This window comes from Clytia hemisphaerica, unplaced genomic scaffold (assembly GCF_902728285.1).
Source record: "Clytia hemisphaerica strain Z4C2 unplaced genomic scaffold, Clytia hemisphaerica genome assembly, whole genome shotgun sequence".
Lineage (NCBI taxonomy): Eukaryota > Metazoa > Cnidaria > Hydrozoa > Leptothecata > Clytiidae > Clytia > Clytia hemisphaerica.
Genome location: NW_027103286.1, coordinates 1,717,540 through 1,745,092, shown reverse-complemented (window position 1 = coordinate 1,745,092; position 27,553 = coordinate 1,717,540). Strand labels below are relative to the sequence as shown.

Here is a 27,553-nt window from a genome sequence, read left to right as displayed (position 1 = left end):
TAGAGAATCAAAGGTGCTGTATTTGAATGTATTTTTGGTTGAAAAATTCGCGATTTTTAGCGGTTAAATTTGCGATTGCAAAAATTGAGCTTTTTTTCTACTTATGCTATAACGTTCATTTTTACACCAGTGGTAGTTCAACCTTAGGTTAAGAAGTTTGTTAAATTTCAAGGCAAACAAAAAAGTCCTTCAGAAGATATGGTACCCGAAATACCCCTTGGTAGCACTTTTCTGTGAAATATCAAACTCCAACTTATTACTAAAGTCTGTTCACGATAAGTGTGCACTCTTTTTTCTTTTACCTATAACTTTTGAAGGAATTCTTCAATCTTTATAAGTTTGGTATCATTGGAAAGATGTTAGTAAGTGGAACAATTTGAAATAAAAATGTCTTTAAAAAAATTCTAAAAACGAAGATGAAAATGAAGAAGAAAAAAAGGAAGATCTTGTAGAGAAGTGCTATAACTTTCATTTTTACTGGAGAGATTCTTTGATCTTAGGAGATCATCACTGTGAAGAAATTTCACTAAAATATTTATTCAATATAAAGTTATGATACAAAGTTAATAAGTGATTGACCCCAAAAAACAGCAGAAAACAGCAGAAAACAGCGTTTTTAGACGTCAATCAGCTTATAACTTTGCTTGATATCTTTTGACTGAATGATTATTTTTGAGAAATTTTTTCCCAGTGATGATGTTCGATAATCAAGGATTCACTTCAGTGAAAATGATAGCTATAGCACCTTTCTACAAGATCTTCATTTTTTTCTTCTTCATTTTCATCTTCATTTTTAGAATTTGTTTAAAGATTTTTTTATTTCAAATTGATCCACTCACTAATATCTTTCCAATGATACCAAATTTATAAAGATTGAAGAATTCCTTCAAAAGTTATAGGTAAATGAAAAAAGAGTGCACACTTATCGTGAATAGACTTTAAAAACGGGGGTTATGTTATCTTTTTTGAACAGTGCAATTAAAAGTTGGAAAATGTTAAGTGTTGGTGCATTGGTACTATTGCTATTGGTATCATTTATTATTTCGAAACGAAGTGAAATCACAGTATAATTGTTTTTATTGTTTTTATTGAAAAGATAAGCATGCACTTATATTGCCTTTGTTATTTTTAAGTCTAAAGAACTTTGCTAATTCCCAAAACACTAAACACAGTTTGGCTATGAGGTCATTAAAGAGATCGTAAAATGTGTTATGATCGATAAAACTGTTTTATCAATCATATCACTACCCCCGTTTTAAGTAATAAGTTGGAGATTTGATATTTCACAGAAAAGTGCTACCAAGGGGTATTTCGGGTCCCATATCTTCCGAAGGACTTATCTGTTTGCCTTGAAATTTAACAAACTTCTTAACCTAAGGTTGAACTACCACTGGTGTAAAAATGAACGGTATAGCATAAGTAAAAAAGCTCATTTTTGCATCGCAAATTTAACCGCTTAAAATCGCGAATTTTTCAACCAAAAATACATTCAAATATAGCGCTTTTGATTCTCTAAAACAAGCAAAAAAAATTTCCATAATTATATTTGACTATCAAAAGTTACAGGCATTCTTGTTTCCACTGCCAATTATATCTGGACAGACTTTTTTTTAACCGATTATAGGCTAATTTTCTGATAATAAAGTGCCGTGTACAAAAACACAACATGTTTGTTAAAAAAAATTTTTTTTTTCAAAAAGCCCGATTTCCTTACCCTGCGCATGCGCACGCAGTGGAATATTTCCTAAACCAAAATTGACCCAAAGTCAAAATTTGTCATGAACATTTCTCTGACAATGAGAAACCATATATTCCTTTAGAGAAGATGCGAAGAAGACTATTTATATTTCGTCAGAAATCAAGGTTTTTATCGATTTTCGGCTAAATAGCCTATATAAATTCTAAATAGCCTATGATAGGCTAATTTGAAGGTTGTCCTTGATGTACACAGTAGACGATGTTATCGTCCGCTACAGTGAAAGCAAAGGCGGGGAAAAATGACGGTATGGCATTATGGCGGTATACGGAAAAAGATCAGCGGTAGAGTTTCGAAGAAACGGATGATAACTCTTTGGCATAAAAAAGGTTTTGCAGTTTTGCTTGGACTAACCAGTGAAACTGGTTATTAGTCACTCCGTGGTGAAAACCGTTTAAAGGCCGAGCTTTGGTTCAAACGATCAAAAACACGCTGGTAGAAGAAGACACAAGACGAAAATTACTGTGGTTTTTCTGTGAAAATCCACCTCATTATGGATTCTTTCTTCTTCTTGGTTTATTTGTTTTATTGAGATAACTTAGTTAAAGTAGTTTCCTCAAGTATGCTTCTTCACAAGCTGTTTTAAAATGATTTTGACTGCTTTTGTATTTTTTTGCGCAAAAACCGTATATTCTAATAAGAATGGCAACTTTACCGACTGTAAACCCAGTTTGCAGAGTGTGGCACGTTTGCTCGAGATCTCGAGTGAGTGCACAACTCGGAAAAGGCACCTTGTCCATAGACCAAAATTTATCAGGTGTGCTCTTCCAGTGCAGAACTTGGTATTTCCGAATTTTTTCTTCAAGTGCAGCCTTGCCGCCTTGTCATACTCTGCAAACTGCACAGGAAAAATTTTTCGATTTCCAAGGTTGGAAATTTCAAGTTTTCTTAGTTGGAAAAAAGATAGAATCCAATGGAAAATCCAACCTGAAAATGTGGGACATTCTCCAAGGTTGGAAATTTTGCATTTTCCATGGCTTGGATTTTCGTAATCTAGGTTAAAAAAGCAAAAATCCAAATTTAACAAGGTTGGAATTTTTTAAATTCAGTTGGAAAAAATCCAAATCAAAGCTTAAACAAGTTGGAATTTCGAAAATCAGGTTGAAAAAGCCAATCCAAATTAACCAAGGTTGGATATTTTTAAATTCAGTTGGAAAAACCAAAATCCAAGCTTAAACAAGGTTGGAATTTTCGAAAATGTTGGCAAAGCCAAAAGCCAAAAACAAGGTGGAATTTTCGTAAATCCTAGTCTGAATGAACCTCAAACACAGGTAGTAAAGGATTGCCAATCCTAGTAATCCAGTTGTCAGCCAAAGCCGTACAAGGTTGGAATTTTTTAAATCAGTTGAAAAAAGCCAAAATCAAATTAAACAAGGTTGGAATTTTTAAATCGAAAATCAAGGTTTTCAAAAAGGTTTTGTTTAATATTTGGGAATTTTCGTTGGAAAAAGCCAAAATCAAAATTTAACAAGGTTGGATTTTCGAAAGTCCAAGAGGTGGGAAAAAGCCAAAATCCAAATTTTCCATGGTTGGAATTTTCAAAAATCCCAGGTGAAAAAAGCAAAAATCCAATATTTAACAAGGGGAATTTTTTAAAATTCAGTTGGGAAAAAAGCCAAAAGCAAATTAACAAGGTTGAATTTCAAAAATCCAGGTGGAAAAAGCCAATCCAACCAAACAGGTGGAATTTCGAAAATCCAGGTGGAAAAAGCCGAATGCAAGGTTGGAATTTTTGTAGTCAGTTGGAAAAAGCCAAAAATCAAGCTAAACAAGGTTGGAAATTTTGAAAATCAAGTTGAAAAAGCCAAAATCCTAAAAGTGATGCAGAATGTGGAAAAGATCTTAAACAAGGTTTTTGTTTTTGAACAGTCACGCGCTAGCTAGGCTCGATGGCTCCCGGTCAATCTCTCTTATTGTTCGCACAGATAGTGGTTGATCACTCACACAGCTCAGCAGGGCGCTATTTGAAACTATGACACAAGTACCCTATGTGCTTCACTGTGCGAACTCACTGCGATTGACCGAGGCCGCTCCGAAGAGACGCATCACCTGACGGAAACTTAACAGCGACTGCTCAATTATAGGCTAATATCTGGTTGCTATACATCAAAACAGTTTTGAGCGAAAAACGCTGTGGTTTTCCCAAGGACATGCGCAGAATGGTTAGAAAAACGTAATTTTCACATGATTTTTAAACGTTTTCCAAACTGTTTGAGAGAACACAAATTTCCAACCCAAAAGTCTAGTTTTCCAATCGAAAGAGTTTCATTTCACAAAAATTTAATTTCCACTAAATTTTTAACGTTTTCCAAACTGTTTGGAGAACACAAATTTCCAACCCAAAAAGTCTTTTTCCAAGGAAGGTCTCATCTAGAAAAATGTAATTTCCACATGGATTTTTAACGTTTTCCAAACTGTTTGGGAGAAACACAAATTTCCGACCCAAAAGTCGGTTTTCAACTTGAGGTATCAAATTTACTAAAATATGTATTTTCAATCGATTTGATCTTTTTTTAAATCCCAAACTGTTTGGAAATAAAAATTCCCACCCAAAAAGTCATGTTTTCCAACCAGCCTTGGAAAATTGTCATTTCTACATGGTTTTTTTTTCACTTGATTTTTCAAGGGCATTGGTTTATTCTACAAAACCTATGAGTAATTTACGTTTTCCAAATCAGCTAAAGGTAATCGCTCAAATTTCCAACCTTCAATTATAAAACCAAAATTTTCAACCCAAAAATATTGAATTTCCAACCTTGGAAATCGAAAATTTTTTCCTGTGCTGGCTGCAAACTCTTTTCGCCAATAAAAAATGGTTGGAAAATTTTCGAAATTTTAATAAACGGGGGGGGACCAAATTGCCGGGAGGGTCGGAAATTGTACTCCTGAAAACCCCAAAATAAGGTAAATATAGGCTAAAATCAGGCTTTTTGGAGCAAAATAAGGGGACTTCTTTTTTTTCTGAAAATGTTCTTAAAAATTACTAAACGGGGGGGGGGGGGGCACCCAAGAGTAGACTACTACTACATAATATGAGACTACTACCAGAGCTATAATTGGGGGAGGGGTCACTTCGCAGGGAACCAATTAGTGAAGTGCGCCCGCCAACACACCATCAACGGAATATCAGATATCACTCCTTTCAACTATTGGGCTCTTCCAGAAAAAATCCGTTCATGGAGGGTGGAGGATATATTTTTTTTTTCAAGAATTACCCCTGGACATTTTGATTTTTAACCCCCTGGACACGGGTTTTACCCCTGGACAAACATCAAATCGACCCTGTGGACACAAAAAATTACCCCTAGACATTGGAATTTACCCCCTGGACATTTCAATATTTTGGTGTTTTTTCAATACCCCTGGAAAATCCTCATCCTCCGCCCCCCATGAACGGATTTTTTCTGGAAGAGCCCAATGCAGTTTTGAAGAGTTTTTTTAAATGTGCGAGGTGCACTTCTGGTATACTGATTGAGAAACGACAGAATATGGCCGAATATGGGAGGGAACAGCATCCTCTTTCCCTGCGTATTATCAGCTTTTTGAGGCTTACTGATAGCGCTAGATAATTCTCTGGCGTCTATAAGTAACGTAAATAAAAACCTGGGATACACGAGGACAAGGTTGAGGGAACAGTTTCGGGATTACGGTATGATGTTTGCTTGAAAAGTAGGTCCCTCAGAGATAAAGGGGTGTGAAAGAGTGGTGGGCGGATGCGAGGGCGGATGTATGTGTAACCTAACAAACACTTTTGCACGCATGAACAAGTTTATCATGCAGCAGATAGTAGATCTATCAAATTTCTATAGCTGATTTCAAACAACAGCTCTGTTCAAAAATCATTTTTCAGCTAAAGTAAAAATACTGGATACTGAAGTAAAAAGTGTTTGAATTATATTTTGTTGTTTCAGAATTTTCTATCAGAAGATTCATATGTTGAAAGAAGAGGTTACGTCAAATCTTCTCGCTCCGAGCATGAAACCCCTTCAGCTTCAGGTTTAAAAGGAGCCTGGAACTATCTAGATAGTGAACCATTTTGTGGGTATTTTTGTGCGTTTTTCTGAGAAAATGGGTTTTTAGAGTTTAAAAAGCCTTAAAATGTTCATATCATGTTCTTAATATTTTTGCAGTCGAAACCTGATGTTCTTATTATTGTTTGTTCTTATAAAAACGTGTATATTTTGATTTATTCAACCAAGATATAGAGTGAGAAGCCTTCATTGCAAATTCATTATCCAAATTATTTTTATGTTTTCAGAGGCTGTTTTGTCTGAATGGACACCAGGAAGATAAAAAGGAAGAAAACTTCATTTTCATTCAAATCTTTTGACAATCATTTCATAAACTTTTGTCGATTCTTGATTAATTAGAAGGATCCTACGATGATGGGCTTTATTATGAAAGCAATGAAATTTTTTGTTTTGTATTGCGGGCTTGATGAACGAAGGTCCGGTTAGAAACACCTTTGGAAATTACATTCTAGTAATACGTCTTTTATCATTTTTCTTGAAAAGTTCCATATCAACACCAGTATAATAAACTTCTTAGATGGTTAACATTCGAATACACGCCTTTATTTTTTATAAGAATATCTTCTATAAGAATATCAGGGTGAAAATTGGCCAAATCGTAAGAATACCCTAAGAATACTTAAGAATGGGGTAAATTTCACAGAATTTGATAAGAATACGCAGTCATTTTGTATTTGGTTAACAGAAGAAAACTGCTTCCTTTGTTAGAGATAAATTGAAGCTTTGAGGAAGAAATGTAATTTTAACCCAAATGTTCATACCGTGAAAAGCACAGCTCAAAATCATATATTTACGCTGTGCCGACGAATCGAGATTCTATTCATCGCGCAATCAGCGAAGACAAAAGTAACCATGACGACCATCCAAGATCTTGGATGAGCGTCATAGTCGATATTTTTATTCCCGTCGTTGAAAACACAACTTACAAAAAGTCATCAATGCTTTGTAAAAAGAGTCAGTGATAGAGAATCATAACATAAAGTCTGTCTATTATTTCGATTCAATTAAAGTGACATTTCCATAATTAAAAGTTTAGTAATTACTGTTATACATTTGGGGATCATGTAAAAGATTTCTTTCGAAATAAACTCATTTCAACTACACTTGGAGGTTTCTGGGGAATTCGTAAATAGTAAACTGCATACTGATACAGTCTGCTAGACATTAATATGGTAATATTTGCTCTTCATCTTTGATTTTTTCTACAGTGATTAGATTGACACATGCGCGATAAAATTTCTATTATTTGTCTTCAGAGGTTACTATTTTCTTTGAAAACTTAACATCTGATACTCAGGGTAAAATGTTCACTCAACGAAAGTCCAAAACTCTCAAATTTATCATTTCTCATGTTTGTAAAAAAGACAAATCTAAAAAACTAAGAATACGTTAAGAATATTTCACCCTCAATTTTGGCACTTTCTTAAGAATACTTGACCCTCATCCAAAGTAAACTATTCTTATAAAATAAGCGTGTATAATGAAGTCAAATGAAATTCTTTTTTGACGAGTTAGTGGAAAAAGTGAAAGCGAATTTTTCTTCCATTGTAAAATGAACGAAGTTTGAAGTGGATTGGTGCGTATCTGTTCAAGAAGAAGTTATTCACACAGTCGAGGCGTTGAGGGCTAGCCAGCGAGTTTACAAGACAGTTAGAAGATGAAATTTTTTGCGCTTTGATTTCATTTTCATGCAAATTATCCTGTCACTTTGTACGGTAAACCGGGGGGGGGGTACTCAAGGTAAATGACCTACCAGACGTTCGGCCCTTAAGGGTAGGTTTTTCATAGTTCAGCTAGTGCACTGTAGTAAGGGTAGGAATTTACGAAACTGTACTAAACTGCACTGTAAGGGTAGGACATTGTGATGAAAGGCCAATTTTTTGGTAAAATTGGCACAAAATTGGTCAATTTTGGAGGAAAAATTCTACATTTTCTTGGAAAATTGCAAAAATTTTCGCCCTTTCCGGCGAGAAATTTTGAAAAAGTGCACTGTAAGGGTATGATTTTTCATGGAAATTCACTGCACTGTAAGGGTCCGATTTTAGAAGCCAATTTTGGGCCGAACGCATGGTCATTTTCAGATCGAGTGCCCCCCCCCCTCCCCGGGGCGGCAAACAACACTCACCCGCCCAGGGATGTTTTTATTATTTGCGAAGAATTTACGAAATCAAGAAAAAAGAACAATAATAAAATAATTCAAACTTTTTCAAAATTTTTGACGGAAATCTTGAATTTTGAAGACTACTTTTTTAATCACGTTACACCCGTTCGTCCAAACTTTTTTCTCAACGCAAGCAAAATATATACACGTTTTTTTATATAAGAACAATTTTTGAAGCCTTGGGATGTTCTTAACTTTTTGGGTTTCAAGTATAAAAATGTTCTTAAAATGTTCTTATTTACACCATTTCGTGAGCATGTTTACCCATTTTCTTAAGAAAACGGGTGTTTTTGAGTCCACAAAGCCTTAAAAATGTTCCTAACTTGTTCTTTTGTATGTTCTTATACAGTTTGTTGGTTTGTTTTTATAAAAAAACGTGTATTTTACAGACTGACCATAAAAGCTTTTGTGTATAAAACAAATCCTTAGTCTCGTTGTCTCGTCTGAACGAATGTTTGATCGATGACAGTTATTGTTGGTTTTAGCTCTCAGATTGATTTCAGAATATACAAACGCTCTTTAAGTTAACACGATTTCTGTAAATAATCGAAACACTTTAAATTTTATTAAACTGGATGAATGGTTCGCGATTAAGTCGGAGTGAAGTAGGTTTGTTATGCTGCCAATTGTAAGGTTTTGTTTGATATTTTTCAGTACCGATAGATTCCGCGTAAAATTGAAACATTCGTTATAATGGAGAAAACGATAAGGATATTGGTATCGGAGATTTGATAATTTCGAGTATCAGGCAATCAGACTGGTCACACGGAGAACTGCTGACAGGGTAATTGTGGTTGATTTTGTCTTTTTTAATGAGACTCAGATGTTTTCATTTTTCGGCAAAATTAGTTACAGCAGCACATAGTCTACATGTAGAACTTGTAGACAGCTCTAGACTTTTAGGCCTTAGGAGTTTCTTATACTCGAAACGAAACATCCCTGTGTTTCACAGATCCGCTGGGACGTTCGCAAAATTTTGTCCACGAGAAAAGATAGAGATGAGAAAAATAGCCTACAATTTCGGCCCACTAGGAGTTGAACCTAGATTTCATTCCCATTCGAAATTCAATCTAAAAGATTTGCTCTCCAAAAACATCCCTGCTTGATATTTTAAGATTGAATCAATAGAATTTCTATCCCCATTGGGATTTCATCGAAGTTCCTACCCCTTGTGTGGGAAAACTTCCACCGGGGCTGTGGAAGAGGGCGTAACGAAAGAAGATATGACGTACCTACAGGAGCAACCCTGACAGGAGAGTATTTATTTGAACTAATTTGACCTTTTACACGTTTTTTTATAAAAACAAACTATATAAAAATATAATTCTTCGATGGCCAAAATGCTAAGAACAAGCTAAGAACATTTTAAGGCTTTACAGACTCTAAAACATCAAATTTCTTAGGAAAATGGACTAAAATAATGGCGAAATTAAGAACATATTAAGAACATTTTTAGGCTTAAAACTCTCTAAAAAATGTTAAGAACATCCAAAGGCTTCAAAAAATTTGAATGTTCTTATAAAAACACGTGTACTTAAACTAATTTGACCCCTTTAATTGCCTAAAATAAAATCTACTATTTCAGTTTTTTATCAGGCCTAGCCAGGGTTGTTCTTCCTCTTGAATACATGTCCTCTTATCCCCTACAGCTTCTTGTTTTACGAAATCAAATGAACGATATAACGGACCATAAAGATTATTATATGGATTTAAAAAAGTTGAATATCTTCCTGTCAATATTTGGTTTTGATTAAAAGATGATTTCATATTATAATATTCATATATGTTCGTATGGTTATCAGTTTATTGAGAAAATGAGAAATAAAACCGATCCCTATACACCATAAAGCGTGCTCAAAGCCTAAGCAAACATTGAATACATATACTAAACTAGTAGACTAGTAAATTAAATTCTTCTACACTTTCCGGCCCTTTCTTAACCAAAAAACATAATCGTGGTTACATCTTGGCTGTGAACTAAGGAGCTAAGTTTTGACGAGATGAAAATGTTTTTGGGATAAAGTAAGGGGTAAGAATTTTAATTGTTATTGATAAACCTGACCTGAAAGCAGAGCACTTGTTGTTTTGTTTGTCGTTTGCTACGAATAAGGTTTCGGGTTATGTGGGCTATCGCTTGTGTGTTGAATCTGATTTCTAAAATTTCCTCTTTTTGGATACTAGGGGTGTCAATATCTAGATGATATGGGCGGTCGTGGGTGGGCGGTGTTCCAAATTGCCCACTAATCTTTTGTCTTAGCATCTTAATTACATGTTCTTTTATAAGAACAAACTATATAAGAACATGAGGCTTCGATGGCCAAAATGTTAAAAACAAGTTAAGAACATTTTAAGACTTTTTGGACTCGAGAACACTCAACTTCTTAGGAAAATGGGTAAATATGATCAAGATATTGTGAAAATAAGAAAAAAAGTTAAGAACATCCCAAGGCTTCAAAGATTTTTGATGTTCTTATAAAAAAACGTGTATTCTCGTCAACTAACGTCAATCAGTATGATTATACGGTGATGTCATTTAGTATGAAACTGAACAATTAATTTCCATCATTAATTGAATAAACATATAGACAAAAAATGATAATTGACGAAAGCATCGCAGAACAATTACCTCAGGACATTTAAAATATTTTGGGAAGTTGAAATTCTCTTTATGAATAACGGAAAGAAAATTGAGGAAAATTCTGATATTCAGGAAAGAAAGAATTTAGATGTGTGTTACTGTAAAGTATTAGAGCAGATTTGTTAAGGATTTCTGTGGCGACACTTTTGAAAATTAGTTTTTTAATTCTTTTTGTGTTATTTCAGTGATTTTTCTAAATTGAGCTTCATTTAGTGATTTGTTCGATTAAAAGAAATATTACGTGGGATAAATTCAGATACTGTAGAGATTTATAAAACATTTTGTGATGGAGAGGGTTGATTTCTTTATAAGGAACCTCATGGGAGCATGAAAACTACACCCTTCCTCTTTCATAAACATTGAGATCTTCAATCTGTCCATAATTCGAATATCGAATTTGGCTTGAGGGTTAAAATGGAAAATTATGAACAAAACTCAAGATTTGTAACGGCTTTCATAGGCTTTCGTAAGCAATTTTCGAAAGTAAGTTTTATTAGAGAATTTTTCCTTTTGTTGGTTTTTTCTAAATTGATTTAATTTTCTTCGCAAAGATTTTGTCATAGAAATGAAGTGTACAGTCAATATCTCGAAAATATTTGTTTTTATGAAATGGTTTTCGAGACATCATTTCATTTGGACACGATATATATACTCTTTATTCCAACAGAATTGGTTCCATGATGCTTTTGTATAGTCAAAGTTCAGCATGGGTCTTTGAAGAGATATAAATTAAGAGGAAGTCAATTTAAACATTCATGCGCAATTCTCTCTTAAACTGATTGACATGTTTGGTAAATAGGGCTTTGGTCAGTAGTGAGATTTGAACAGAAAGCAATGTATTGCGTAGACCTATAAAGTCTATATTTCGACTTTACGAGCATTTCAAAAAGTGTCAAGCATGATGAAAAAAGAATATTCTTGGTGTGGTGGCGTAATGAGAGAATATTTTCGGCGTGATTCAACAGGGGCCTCGTAGAAGGAAGAAACCCCTTCTCACAGACCCACTGAAAAATTTGGAGAAAATATCGTCCCCAGTGGAAAATTATGCTCTAATTTTTGTCCCGCTGAAAATAACAAGATAAGCAAATGCTCAAAATATTATGTTATTTTTTCCATCCGCACTGAATTTTTTTGCTATAAAACAATAAAATTCCCATCGCGTTTCGGTCCGTTATCTTTACCCCCACTGACTGATAAAATCCCACCGGGTCTGTGAAAAGGGGACAAATAAGACTTTGGAATTATTCAAAATATTTTGATGAAAAAAGTCGAGCTACTTTAAAGTATCGAATAAAGTTCTCCAAAATTCAACTAACAAACATCTTACTTTTCTGTCCACAGAGTCAAAATACACAACAAAAAGAAAATTGAAGAAGAAGAAGAAGAATGGCAAATGAAGTGGTTATCATTCTTATTTTCACCTCTATCTTGGTAGCATTTCTAAACTTATTTTGCTTGACTATTATGATATACACCAAGCGGCTCCACAAGGCCACTCACATGGCCATCAGTAGCCTGTTGGTCGCTCATTTCTTGCAAGGCATTCTGGTCATCCCGTCATACGCTGTCAAAAGAGCTAAAATATCTACTGATCATCGGATATGTGATGTTTTTCGGTTCACGTACTTTTTAACAAATTATGCATCATGTTTAAGTCTACTAGTCATTTCGCTGGATAGATGTTTTGGCGTGCTGCTACCTTTGAAGTATAAAGTTTTCATCACTCAAAAGCGAATGTTAATTTGGTTATGTGCTGTATGGTGTTATGTGCTCGCCTTATGTTTGATCCCATTCGCACCTAACGACAAGACGAAATGCAAATACCACCCAACAAAGTCCTGGACACTAGCCATGCTTCTTGGACACACCATGGTTCCTTTCTTTATAATCCTATGTTGTTACGTCATCATTTTTAGTAAGATTAAAGATGTTTTACAACAGCGGCGAACGCAATCAGAGCGTTGCATGAGAACGTTAGCGAGACGTAAGCAATGGGATAAATCAAAGACCACAATCATTATTGTAGCTTTTTACATCGTGTGTTGGGGGCCTAGTTTTGTTTATTATACAGCGTTGATGTTGTGTCCGGATAACATGTGTTTCACTGAGAAATATTTGAAATCGGACGCGGAAGAATATGTAACTTTCGTGATGAAACTGTTGACTTTTATTGATGGTATCATCGCCCCTTTACTTTATTGCTTCAATAATGCAAGTTTCAGTAATGCTCGTAAACGATTTGTTCGACAAATGAAATCGAAACTTTTACCAAAAAGTTGGATAAAAAATGATGAACCTTTTGGTGTAACAACTGCTACACCGTTAGGTAATCGTAGACATGTAACTATGGCAACTGAGATGACGTCAGAATCACCCATAGCGACGCATGATAGGAAGGTGATTTTGTCACCAGTCAATAGAGCATATGTACAATCTTCACCTAAAACGTGAACCGATTGACTCATCATACAGTATTTGCGACTGCCAATATTCTCAAAGATTTTACAACTCAGATGTGATGTCATCGAAAATATGTCATTGTAGCAGAATTTCTGTGAACCTTGCATTGACGATTATTGATCGTGATGGCATCTTCGCTTTGTTAATAAACGGAAGATTAGCATTCAGAATGGATGGTAGAGCTGTTATATTCAGTCTATGAAAATTCTAAATTTTAACCTGAAAGCCTTTTTTAAACATTGTGAATAAAAAAAGAAAAAGGAAAGAAACTAGGAACAACATAATCACTTATCTGACTTGCAATTCCTTATTATAAGTCCCTATTACAGCCCCTTCTCACAGACCCGGTAGGATTTCATCAGCCAGGGGGGTAAAAGATAACGGACCAAAACTTGATGGGGATTGATATTCCCATGTTTGTTATGGCTGGGGATTTGAATTCCTTTGTTTTTTAGCTAGAAAATTCAATGGGGATGGAAAGAATAGCAATTTTTAGCAAAATAGTTTGCTTATCTGATTATTTTCAGCGGGGACAAGGTAATCTTCCACTGGGGATGAAATTTTGGCCAATTTTTCCAGTGGGAAGGTCCCTATTAGTCCTGTTATGCTTCCAGACCAAACTTCAAAGTATTTTGCTTTCCCTTAGTTTCCGAAATATTTAACCAGAAAGTTAAGAGAACTGCATAGAAAAAGATTTCCATGGATTTAAAACAAACATAAATTAATATTTCTGCAATGTAAAATATATGATATATACAATCTTAATAAACAAAAAGGGTTAATTTAATAAAAAAACCTGCTTCAAACAAACCTCCCTCTGTGAATCATATTGTGTTCTTGACAATGTGGGCTGCTTCGACGACAGTTTTTTGCGCTGGTTGTCCTTGGACACGAGCATCAACAACTGGTACTCCCAACCTGGCAATGAAAGAAATATAACGATGATCAGAAATGTTTCCTAAACCCGGTCTAAATATTTGTCCTCTACGGGGTCACCCATATAGTAAATAAGCAAAAATTTTCCAAAATATTTGACCCCCCCCCCCCTATTGTACATAGAGAACATTAAAAATGAAGTCATTCAAACAATAGACATACATCTTCTAAACCCCCCCTTTACTTCACTTCATAGATGGTCTATGTTCATTGATGCACTAATGGATTCTCTCGATGACATTGATTCCATTTGGTACCCACAATGCATCAACAATCCACAACAAAATAATCAGATATTGGGTTTTTCGATTTGAGAGGGGTTTATTGGCTTCGAAAACCATATTGGACCTACACTAATATAAAGTCTACTTCTGACTCAACTTTGATATTCAATTATTTTTGAAGATGCTTGATGAGTTTAGTCCTTAATCGCACTATCAAGTCTATAAAAAGCAACAGGAGCAGTGAGACGCTAGAAATCTAATTATTACTGTTGTAAATGGAACAGACACTAGAAACCACTAAGCAGTCAGCTTTCTAAAGTTTCCAAAAATGCTGCATGCAATAAAATAAACGTAAATTTCTTACGTAATGTTGGTTTTGTTGTTGACGATGAAGAGAGGATTGGTTTCGCTCAAAATCTCGTCGCTCACTGAAATTCCTATGCAGTAAAGAGAAACAATTTAATAAAGTTCAACAATATTAAGCTAACTGTCAAGGATGCTGACCAATGAAGTGTACGCCCGAAGGGCTAGAATCGAATCTCCTTGGTAGGATTTGAAGCCAACAAATCCTACCAAAGTTGCGCAGCCTTGAGCGGCTCGCCTGTTTTTTAAACAATCTTAAAACTGAACAGGGCACTGAGACAGGCGTGCTACAAAATAATTCAAAAGCTGCAACAGGGCACTGAAATAGTGATGCTGAAACAGAATTGGCCCCGAAGGGAAAATACAGAAAATATCCTACAATTTCAGCCCCCACTGGGTAGGGAAATTGACTTTGATTTCATCCTCATTTGAAATTCAGTGGAAAAAATGACATTCCACTGGATTTTTGAGCTGGAAACAATAATAGACTTTCCATCCCCACTTTGGGAAAAAGTTTCAACGGGGTACTGACTCACTACTCAGTGAGACAGGGATGTAAATTCTAAAAGAAGAGGTCTTCCATCACAATAAATCTGCACATTGCATTGGTAACACGGAAACTCTCTTGAGCTTCTCTGAGTCTTATAGTTAGTCAGCTTAGATTATTTATTTTGAGGAAAGCCAGCGAGCTTGAAAATCAAGTTTTTGGTAATATGAGATGTGAAAAATTAATTTTTACAAAATCGTATACAAGAAAATACCGTTGTGGTGGGTTTATATCTAACATATCGTTCAATCATGAAAATTGCTAAGAAAATTCGAGTTAAGTTGTCAATCAAACTGAAAAACTGTCAATCAATCTCACGATGTAAATTTTATTTATAAGAATGTCTACTTATGAAAAATACCACGACAGCAGATAGTTTTGTCATCTTGATCTTGATAATTGTGTCAGTCTTACATTTTAGATTACTTGTTACTACAAGTCAATTATCCAATACCTGCTGTTCTAATGAAAACTTCCTGTAGAAACCAGGAGAAGCATTCTTATAAAAGAAATGAAAAAAGACCTACCATCCAAGTATTGTTTCAAAACAGAACGAAGCTGCTGATTTTCTTGAAGAAGATTACCATTCTCTTGATTCAAAGCCAGTTTATCCAACATGACCTGAATGGAGAAAAATGAAAAGTTATGACCACGATGGGACTCGAACCCACAATCTTCCGATTCGAAGTCGGACGCCTTATCCGTTGGGCCAAAAATTTTTTCGGTTCGTCTACCACATTCGGGGAAAGAATAAAATTATTCGGGGAAAGAATAGTGGGTAATGGACCAGTAAAGGCGGTTATTTGACAATGGCGTCTGAAATTTTCGCCGTGGTTTCGAAGGCGCGAAACTACCAATAATGGTACCAAGCAAGATCTGAAGACCAAGGCTGTCCAAACTTGTAGAGTCTAAAGTCTCAGACTAAGCTACATAATTTGGTGTCTGAAGCTTGATCTTTCAGAAACGCCTTCGAGGGCCATTAGCAATTAAAGCAAATACAGAAATTCAGACACTTATGCTTTGTCTAATAACCACTTGTGGCTAATATTCGGCAAGGGGATTTACCTATTGATGCGGGGAAGTTTTGGAAAGACGGACTTTATATTATTTATATTGTTATTTTTTTGTGAATTCTTTTATTAATCTACTGCATAACACCACAAGTAATCATTAAGCATGAATGGTCCATTAAGATAGAAAATAAGATATCATTAGCAGTTAGCCCGGGGGGGGGGGGTACTAGGGCAAAATGGGTTACGGGGATGCTCCGCTGGTCAGGGTACCTTTTTTAACCTCCACGAATCCCAGGTAGGGTCGCAAAAACACCAAAATATAAAAATCAGTCCCTCGTAGGGTGCCTATTTTTGGATAATTTGGGGAAAAGTAGAAAAGAAAATTTGAGAAAATTTTGGAATTTCAGTCCCATTCAGGGTCACCTTTTTCGCAAATTTCGAGTCCCACGTAGGGTCCATTTTTCGAACCTCAGCGGAGCACCCCCGTTGGTCGACAAGGGTAGTACCCCCCCCCCCCCCCGGGGCAGTTAGAAAGAGCTGTTCACTGCCCCATTATGTCGAGAGTATATCTCAGACTCCAGAGTATATCTCAGACTCCAATCTGTCGAGTAGTCTGATTAGATATCTTGCTTAGTCTTCTAAGGCCACGAATACAACGAAAATGAAAAGAACAGTAAAGCTCAGTTATATAAGACAATTAATCAAGGGAATTACTGTAGCCAATTTTTTTTTAGAAGTGATAGATTTTTAACAACAAAGGTTTCCTAATGTTTTTGGAGATTCAAAATAGTAGTTTTTCCTTTGTCTGCAAAGAAAAACACCAAAAGTTGGATGAAAAATATTAGAGAATCAAAGCATGTACATGTAATTGAATGGGTTTATTTTGAACTTAAGAAAATATAATTTATTAGCAATAAAACAGATTCAAAAATTTATTAATTGGCTGATGGCTATCAGATCCCCCAAAAACTTAACTTTTTTTGCATTCTCAGCCATAGCCAGCCATAATGAAACAAAAATATTCCAAGCATTTATAAATTTTCACATGAATTCTTTATTCTAGTACCATATTGAATTCCAGTAACAGTTTGTATATATGAAAAAAGTGATATGTCAAGTTGTCAAAAATTAAAACCACAACCGACAAAACGCCATAAGTCCAGAAAGGATCATTTTCATCCATATCATCATGAAAAATGTTCCAATTTTCTTCAAATTTACACATGAATTGCATTTTAGTATGCTCTAATGAATTCCAGTAACAGTTTGTACAGAAAAAATCTGTGTCAAGTTTGAAAAATCAAAGCGACAACCGACAAAACGCCATAAGTCCAGAAAGGATCATTTTCATTCATATCACCATGAAAAATGCTCCAATTTACTTCAAATTTACACATTGACTGCATTTAAGTATGCTCTAATGAATTCCAGTAACAGTTTGTACAGAAAAAATCTGTGTCAAGTTTGAAAAATCAAAGCGACAACCGACAAAACGCCATAAGTCCAGAAAGGATCAGTTTCATTCATATCACCATGAAAAATGCTCCAATTTACTTCAAATTTACACATTGACTGCATTTAAGTATGCTCTAATGAATTCCAGTAACAGTTTGTACAGAAAAAATCTGTGTCAAGTTTGAAAAATCAAAGCGACAACCGACAAAACGCCATAAGTCCAGAAAGGATCATTTTCATCCATATCATCATGAAAAATGCTCCAATTTACTTCAAATTTACACATTGACTGCATTTAAGTATGCTCTAATGAATTCCAGTAACAGTTTGTACAGAAAAAATCTGTGTCAAGTTTGAAAAATCAAAGCGACAACCGACAAAACGCCATAAGTCCAGAAAGGATCATATTCATCCATATCATCATGAAAAATGCTCCAATTTACTTCAAATTTACACATTGACTGCATTTAAGTATGCTCTAATGAATTCCAGTAACAGTTTGTACAGAAAAAATCTGTGTCAAGTTTCAAAAATCAAAACAACAACCGCCAAAATTGCCAAAGTCAAAAAAGGACAATTTTCATCCATAGCATCATGAAAAATGATCCAATTTTCTTTAAATTCGCAGAGGAGTCATATTTTATGATACAAAGTCTGATTTCATCGTTGGTTCGCTCTAAGGAAGCTCCAATCCTTCTGTAAAATTCAAAGTTTTGGTTTTATGCATCTGGTAGGATAGCCAACTATATGTATGTTTTCAACATGATTAAGAGCAGAAATACTCTTAAAAGTTCCTTCCAAAGCTTTCCATATCAATTAAGAAACATTATTCACCATATACATCGTATATTATGTCCAATATCACCAAGAAATTACCAGTTTTCAGCTCAAATTTAGAGTGTTTTTTTGCTAAGCAGCTTTGCTCCTGTCTGTCGCTTCGGGTAGCCATTTTGTTTCAAAAACGCTTTCGTTTTCTCAGCCAATCAAATCGCAGGATAGTCTCAAATTTCGCACCGACCAATAAGATTGCAGTATAGTCCCAAATTGAAATCAAGCACCAATCAGATTGCAGTATAGTCCCAAATTTGAAATCAGACAATAATTTGACACAGCTCTATTGTTCTAGCAGTCAAATTTGGGAAAATTTGACACAATACGGCAATCTGATTGGACGAGAGTCCCAAATTGAACAAAAGCGCTATTGTTCAAATCGGTCAAATTATGGTAGTCGCATGCGGGGAATATAGGGCCACGCGGCCTTATCACGACGATGACAGCTCTTGTATTGATGACATGATGTCAAAACAACCTTACTTTGATTGACAGGAAGAGATATCCAGTCAGTAGACAGTATCCATGCATCTTAAACAGGGGGGGGGGGGGTCGGTAGTAAAATCTCAGACATAATGACGTTTACTACGGTGGTGGTGTGACGAAAAATCGAAAAAAAATTTTACTATCCAGGGTAGTTAAATACTAAAATGGGTGGTATCTATGTGTTAAATGTTGAAAAAATTTTACTACCTGGGTAGTTAAAACTGGTAAAATTAGCAAATTTTAGCTATTTTTTGTAATTCTTTTAATTTTCTGGATGACTTTTCTTAAAAAATCTGAAAATTTTTATAATTTGAAAAAATTTTCTGTTGGAAAGTTGTTTGCTGCAAACAAAAAATTCTCGAAATTTTTTGTCAATATAAAAAGACTTTAATTCTAAGGGAAAAACATTAATTTTGGCACTACGTGAAAAATGTGTCACAGAAATAATCATTTTTTAGCTTTTTTTGCAAAATCAGTCCGAAAAGCAACCAAAAAATAGGTGGTCTCCATGACAAATTGTCCCAAAAGCTTTTTACTACCAGGGTAGTAAAATACCTCTTCCAAGAGTCTGGGTGGTGGTATGTAAAAATTCGTAAAAATCCTTTTACTACTCATATATGTCTGAGACTTTACTACCGACCCCCCCTGTCTCAAACGTTCGTTTAATGATAGATTGAAACTTAAAGATGAACGCTGTGTACAGAGGCTGGGTATCTCTAGAGGAAGTTTCTGTTACAGCTGATGCTCTAGATTCTTATTGAATAAAGGGAGCGTATCGAATAGTAGAATTAGAGCCATTAGATAGCGTCAAAACTGTAGAAAGGATTTGATGAATAAAGGGAATAAATACCTTGTTGTAGCGTTTCCAAAAGTTTTCCAAAGCTGTATATTCTTGAAAGAGCTGAAAAAGAAGCGGAAAAAAATAAGATTGAATTAGTAAATTGCAAAACTCCTTTCACTCCTTTCTCCCGTCTCATTAACATTCTCCCGGTTAGAAAATTGGCTATAACACGTATCGGTATCCTTGCAGTTCTGGATCTTTCAGGTTGGTACAATCTACACATCAGATAGATCCAGGTAACAAATCACTCTTGTTTGAAACTCATCACATCCCCGCTGGCATACAACGTTGTTTCAATGTTCATCTAACGTTATATGGACGTTGTGAACATTAGATAAACGTTGAAACGACGTTGTGTGCCAGCTGGGAATCATCGAACACCCTGTGATGTAAGATACGTACCTCAGCAAGTGGTTGTTCAGGAGGTTCTTTGATGGCTTGATCAACTTCTCGTTTTTCTAACAAGCTCAATGACGAGGCGTAGAATGGTAACACCTGAATTGAGAATCGCATTGTTTTTATTTGAAAATATGAGCTGGTTCTTTCAAAAAGCACCCTTTTCTCAAAATATTATCTTTTGAGAAGTGGATAAATCTAGGGAAATGAGTGGCGTCCTCTTTGGATAGATAGTTATAGAATACAGCTTATTTCTTCAGCTATCTACCCAAAGATAGGACTATTCCTTCCCATAGATTTCTCCATTTATCAATAGGTAATATTTCTTAAGGCTTTGTCATAATTTACGTAAAAAACACCCCTGTGTCACAAAATTGCACTCCAAACCCATCCCAACTAGATTTTTTAGCCTTGGAATAATAGAATATCTATCCCCATTGGGAATTTTCATCCACACTGAGGAAAAAATGTTCAACGGGGCTGTGAGACAACAGCTCACCGACTTTTGAAATGGCCATCAAGGTATTCATATCACACATGAGAACCTTGCCCTAATTTATTTGAATAAATAGATTGTTGACGGTATTACCTTCTCATCTTCAGTTTCAAACTTTCGACACATCTCAGCCAACTTTAAAATCTTCTCGCCCTGAAAGAGAGAGAGAGGGACAATGGAGTTGAAAAAGTTTGTGGATACTCATCTTATCTTCGTAGAAACGCACTCAATTATTATTCCAAGAAACTAGAAAAAGTCTAACACGAGGAAACTAAATAAGTTCAGTATATACTTTAATCGGATCAATTTAGGCGAGCCAAGAAATTTTCGTTTATTTTCGTGAATTTCGTGTTTAGAAAAATAATTATGCGTGGATCTCTGATGGATCTAATTTCCTGAATTAGCCAAATAAAGTAAAAAGTTGCACTGAAGAGGCCAAAAAAATCGTTAATTTACATCCCATTTTACACAAAAAAAAAATCTGATTTTGAAAATGTCGCGCTGATTTCATTTTGCAAGTCAGCAATCTCATTCGACTTTGAGTTTTACTTTAACAAAGACGGCAAAAACGGCGAAAACCCGAAATTAAATCTTACGAAAATTGATCCGATTGAACTATACAAGTCATCTGTAAAGTACAATTTCGCCCTCAAACCTTACCTTTTCTTTCTTGCGTTGCAATTCTTTGATACTTTTATTACTCTGTAACGTTAGCGTGGTCAAACGACCCCTGATAAAAAGAAAGAGAGCGTGGTCATTACGTATGGCAGGTCCAAAACCAGTTGAAAAACACATCATAACGCGCCCATGGACATACATACCAGAGAGAAAATGGCTTTCTTATTGACTCTGTCTAGAAATTATTGACTGTCTGTTCTTACTTTAGCCCCTATGTTCACTTCAGGCAGTAAAATAGGCTGTTTTAAAACAGATTAGTAGAGGAAAAGACACAACTTAGCTGTTATAACCGCACGGTTTGGTCACATTTTTGCATTCGAATGTTGATTGAGTTGTAACCAACCTTTCTTGTTCTCTTTGTTTGTTCATCTCGTGTTTCAGATTGTGAAACTGCACTGCAATGCCTTCACGTTCCTGAAGATGAAGATTTTAGAATGTCAATTGGATAATAAAGCTGGTCTGGTTGTCGAGTTGTTTTGGATTTTGATATCAATCATGTGATCAAAATAAAATGAAGCTCATCCTTTTTACCCGGGCTTCTTGACCAGGTTGATATTCAATTGGCGTTGTTTTTAAAATATTGTTCTCAATAAGAAGAAATTTTGTTCAATACTACAGACCCTCTTTTCTCTCAGTGCTGTCTACAAACATCACTGAAGATTCTGTGCATTTATATAGACCATGTTCAGACATTACGGTTCCGTATCGTTCCGAAACGAAACGGTTCCGAAACAAGTGTGAGCGTCAAAATTCGAAACGTCAAAAAAGAAGAGACGTTATAAAGTAAAACAGATCGAAACGGTTTCGCTTCAATATTCTCATCGGAACGGAGCTGCTCCGTTTTCTTGCTCCGAAACGTTCCGAAACCAATATGAACACTCTCGAGTCGTAACGGAAACCGTAACGTCTGAGCATGGTCTTAGTATACCAGCTAACTAATACCCCCTAGATAGTGGCCATTCAATAGGTTAAGCAAAAAAGCAACAACAATAAATCTCATCCTTCATAAAGAAAAAGCTCTTAGATAAGCACTACACTTTGAAAAATTTTGATTGTTGACCCTCTACCTCCTTGATGATTCGATTCTTCTCGTCGTATTCTTTGGAGTTTGCAACCATTTTGGATTTCAATTGAGAAATTTTGTCCTGCAAATAACAAGAGAATATGAGCCACATTCTACAAATCTACCAAGCATTTTACAACAGTGAAATATTTTAGCCCGAAAGCACGAAGGTCATTACAATGTTGCGGTAAGACAGACTAGTGTATACGTATAAAATTGCGAAACGATCCAGGCAAGTTACTAAGACAGAAAATAAATCTCATAAAACTTCTATTAATGACACCCCTGTCTCATTAAGTCTTTCACGTCACCAAAAGCAGACCAAAAGCAGACCAAACTTCTGACAAAAATGTTAATACCAACCCTATTGTTCCCAAATAGCAATTGCCCATCATAGTGTCATGGAGTATACTCTCCCCCTCCAGCCTGAACATACGACTGAGTTTATGTATGTGTGTTTTCTGCGATGGAGACGGTAAGGTTCTAATTTGACTAGATCCTGACCAACTGAGGACGACGGTAAATCAGCACTTTTACCGTCCTCAATTTTGCGGGACAGAACTACGGATTTTTCCAGATCGCTTATCCAGTCCCTTTACCTTCCTCAAAAGTGCAAATACATAAACTCGCTATAGTTTCAAACTTGCTGACCTGAATTCGTTGCAACTTTCTCATTTGCATTTCAATTTCTTTGGCGCTCTTTTCATCTTTTGTTTTCAACGTTTCAAACGCCATCTTTCTTTCCTCTGTGGTCTCGTTATAATTCTTCAAAGCCTTCGAGTTCAAAAAAGAAGAATCATGTTAAAAACCATTGTTTTTTCTAAAACAATGATTTCTTGAATTGCTTAAAGGAAAATACACTGGACTTTTGCCGACTTAGAATTCGCCGGGATTAATTTTTAACTTGGCAGTCTATCAAAAGCAAAGCAAAAACCCTGCCATAAGAATAACTATCAAAGAATATTTACCGCCTGAAATTGTTTCCAGAGGTCTTCTACTTGGCTTTCCAACTGAATTCGTAGAGCATGTTTGTCTTCCAAATTCTAAATGAGAGATAAAAACGTTTTCTTCCTTTTATTTGATGTAATGGGCAATTGGGCTATGTTGAGATCTTTTTTAAAAAAGGTGACCCCCTAGATTTTTTTTCAAATTTTTCAGGACCCCCTTGGATTTTTTCTCCCATTTCTTTGGACCACCCTGGATGGATTTTCCAGACCACCATAGGCGTCACACCTCCTCAACATAGGGGGTACAGACTATTTCTAGAAAAGCCGCCCAATGTTGATTGGAGTATCATCTAATAACTTTCTTCTTCTAACTCTAGGAGGAATCTTTTGGGTTTCATCAAAGCTAAGGGCGGTTTATTGCAAGTCTTTCAATGTATTTCGTCTGAAAACTGCTAAGGAATTAGATTTATCTAATTTAAAAATCAATCAACTCAATTTAGTGAAGTTCTAAATGAAGCATAAAAATGACACAGAATTTGGCCAAACGTTAATATCAGAGGAGATGCAGTTTTTATAAGATACTTTAATCATTGTTCATTTGAAGTAATAAAAATGACGTGTTCTTTAGAAAAAGTAACAAAATTGTTTTACTACTGGTTAACGACCAACCAAATCAAATGAAAGGTTGTAAAAACTCCATCTGGTTCTGTTAATATTGCAAACAGCTATTGAATGAACATAAGAAGAGCTGGAAATTTTCGATCCAAAACACCAAACTCCCCTATTCTGGGGGGGGGGGTGCAGACTATGAACATGAGAAGACGAACCTTATTTTTAATTTCATCACGTAAAGAATGGAATTCTTGTCTGGCATCGGCCTCCGCTTCTTCAAATTGTTGTTCCATGGCAAACATGATGTCTTCTATCTCATTCATCTCCTTATGGTGTTGTTGAACTATCAAACTCCTGCAAAATAAATGGATCAATAATTCTCACCTTGTTAGACCACCACAGTTACTAAGTACATGTTTTTTTATAAGAACATTGAGGTTTAAGCCTAAAGATGTTCTTAACATGTTCTTATTTTGACCATTTTGTGAATATTTGTGACCATTTTCCTAAGGAATTGAGTGTTTTTGGACCACAAAGCTTTAAAATGTTCTTAACTTGTTCTTAACATTTTGGCCAGCGAAGCCTTATGTTCTTATATAGTTTGTTCTTATAAAAAAACGTGTAATACACAGTTGTAACATTATGTAACTTATAATTTGGCCAAACAAAAATTTATCATTAAGGAATTACTGATCCACACCAACACTCTGTAAATCAAGCATAAAAAAAGACTTTTTCATTTCCAAAACGTTAACAGACAGACAGCCAATGATTTTAGTAACCAGATTTCTTGAAGAAGCGAGTTAGGATAAAATAGATGTTTAACAAAATAGTTTCGGAAACTTTCAAGACATCCCTGCTGTTAATTTGTTTGAATACATTGTTAATGTATCTTTAAAGTCGAATATAAACAAATGTGTACTAGCTTTAAAAGCTTATAAAAATTAGCTTATGGAAATTTAGGATGGACAGTGATATTTCTTCGAAAATTGGCCGATGAAAAAAGGAGTTTTCAACATTCTTTTACTTTAAAGGCTCAAAACATTTGGGACTCCTAAAAGTGAGGTGAAAGACACGTTAATAATCATGGCCGTGGGGGGGGGGGGGGCAGCCAGGCAAATTAACCGACAGGTATGTGTGGCGGTTAAAGGTATGTTTTCAAAATAGCAGAAATGCACTGTAAGGGTGGACTTCTGATAAATGCACTGTATGGGTGGAAATTTCAGCAAATCTAGGAAAAATTGCTTTTTGCTCTAAAAGATTTTAAAATTTTAAAAAATGCACTGTAAGGGTATAAATTTCACCGATTTTTTCCTGCACTATAAGGATGCGATTCTAAAAGCCGTTTCTTTTGCCGCACATACCGTCAGTTTTGTAAACCCACTGCCCCCTCCCCCCTCGATCATGGCCTGTTCTGGAAGAGATTGAAATATAAACCAAACCAGTTAAAGATTTCATCATTTTACAAACCGTTCGGTATCAAATTCATCTGTGATAGAATCCATTTCCTCATTATATTCGTTGTCAGCTTTTTGTAACCTTTCTTCTTGAAAATCTGTAAGAATAAAAACAAGAAACAAAAATCAAATAACATGCATGATCACCGTAAAGGAAAATGGCTCAAAATTTGAAAAGGAAGCTCATAAAAAGATGCATACGCAGAAAACAAAATAAAAGTATTATGTATGTCCCATTCCTTCTTCTTGAGGGATATTTTTGCTCGCCCCTGTAGAAAAAATTCTTTAGTTGTTCTTTGAGGGTGCCCTTGGTTGGGTTCAAACTATAAATTTACATTGTTATTGGAAAAAGATTAATCAAAACAAGTCCAGATTCAATTTTTTGAAGAGTTTGCTCCCTTTTTACTTTTATTTATGACGTTAATAAACAAGTCTCTAAAAATTCATACATACAACTCTCATTCAACTCATACTTACATACCTAACAGTTTGCGTAAATTTTGTAAATGAGATTTGATAGCAGTTTGATACTGTTCCTCAGCTTCATCCAAGTCCTTCACCAGAGATTTTAAAACCGCATCTTTGCTGTCAATCACCCGCTCAAAGGTTTGACTCAAAATCTCGATGTCTTTACGTAATTCACTTGATTTGGCTAAAAGAAAGCCATATAAGTCCATAGGTATTATTATGAATTCACTGAATTAGTGAGGATCATTTTCAAAGTGAAAAAACATTTTAGCTGATAAACAATAATTTGTTTCATAAGTTTATCTTGAAGGCTTTATACTGAAAATCACAGTTACAGTTAGAGTTAGAGAATTATGATATGAAAATGAACATTATGAACGTGATAGCATAAAAGCAGAGATTGTTTCCACAAAACACAGGTACTAGCCAAAGAGTTTTAAAATTTTATCGCTATTTTGCATAAGATTCCACTTTCGGCACTAAAATTCCACTGTCACTTTTCGATCGGAAAAAGACTAAGACTACAGGTAGTTGAGCAATGAGCTTCGATAAGTTAGGCAGTTGCGTAAGTAAACACAAGATTTCCCATATCTTTAGAAAAAACCCTTTCCAATCTCATACTGGTTACTCCAGAAAAAATAGTACAAAAGTCACGTAAATCTTAGTGCGAGAAGTGGAATCTCATGTAAAACGACGATAGATACAGGAGCGTTCTTTTACTGACCTTCTCTCATCATTACTCTCCATTGGTTCTGTAGTTTCGTTGTATTAAATTTTGTATTACGCTCTTCTTTCCCCAATTTATCTTTCAAGAATTGAGTTAACATTTCTTCCTTTCTACGTCTCATTTCTTCTTCTTCAAGTAGTTTTTGCTCTGCTCGAAGAAGCTTTTCTTCTTCAGTCAACTTGGTTTTCTTCTTCCCACTTTTTTGAGGCATCTTGTATTTTGATTAAACTTGTTTTTAATTTCTATAATATATAAAATAATTTTCATAACATTAATGGTGTACCCAAAGATTTGGCCGATTCATTAGAAATGGAGAGCCAATTGGGGCCCCAAATGGGCTACTTATTGGGGTACCCCTTTTTGCCCTAAATTTTACAAACTGATGCTTGAGTTCATAATAAATTGATACTAAAACCTTCGGATGATCATTTACAAAAATCAGATCTAAGATTGCTATAAGACTCAAGTCGCAAAGCTCTATTGCATACACCATGTGCTTTGAACACATGGTAATATGTACCTTTGAATATCTTCTGCATCATACAATATTTTTTAAATTCAAAACTCCAGGCTTAGCAGATGACTTTCCTTCACAAATTTTCGGTTATTTAATTCTGGTCTGTAAATGAAATGGGTATCCTAATAAGTAGCCCCCAATTTGGGTACCCTACCTTTTAGGAACACCCATCAATGACTAATGACTCTGTCATCAAAGTTTGGGCCAATGTTATAGTCATTTGGGAGAACGCGACGACCTATTGACTCAGTTTTGCATATTAAAGTACTTCATCATTTTGGGCTGGGAATTATCTGCTCGGTATTACAGAAATAAAACCCTAATACTCGAGCTTACTTTATAGGACTTATATGTTATAGCCAATTTGAATAAAACTTATTTATAGGTAATATCTAATTTCCCGCTCGTTTTTGATTACTTTCGATCATATTGACCTTTGATTGTATTGAA

At 35.2% G+C, this 27,553-nt stretch overlaps 2 protein-coding genes across 2 annotated transcripts; one reads left to right on the top strand and one right to left on the bottom strand.

Annotated features, from left to right (window-relative positions):
- Nucleotides 1-11,831: 11,831 nt before the first annotated feature.
- On the top strand, nt 11,832-13,337 carry LOC136806480 (alpha-1A adrenergic receptor-like). The gene has a single exon (XM_067063062.1). It carries the CDS (start codon nt 11,973-11,975, stop codon nt 13,035-13,037), a length of 1,065 nt encoding a protein of 354 aa, XP_066919163.1. The 5' UTR covers nt 11,832-11,972; the 3' UTR covers nt 13,038-13,337.
- A 413-nt stretch (nt 13,338-13,750) lies between these two features.
- LOC136806467 (dynein regulatory complex subunit 2-like) lies at nt 13,751-26,829 on the bottom strand. Its single transcript, XM_067063052.1, has 15 exons — nt 26,584-26,829; nt 25,873-26,043; nt 25,405-25,489; nt 24,150-24,288; nt 23,344-23,418; nt 23,027-23,149; nt 22,380-22,457; nt 21,656-21,726; nt 21,295-21,364; nt 20,728-20,787; nt 20,145-20,237; nt 19,752-19,802; nt 15,644-15,737; nt 14,571-14,643; nt 13,751-13,964 (listed from the first exon to the last, which is right to left on the bottom strand). Exons 1-15 carry the CDS (start codon nt 26,795-26,797, stop codon nt 13,871-13,873), a joined length of 1,491 nt encoding a protein of 496 aa, XP_066919153.1. The 5' UTR covers nt 26,798-26,829; the 3' UTR covers nt 13,751-13,870.
- Nucleotides 26,830-27,553: the final 724 nt, after the last annotated feature.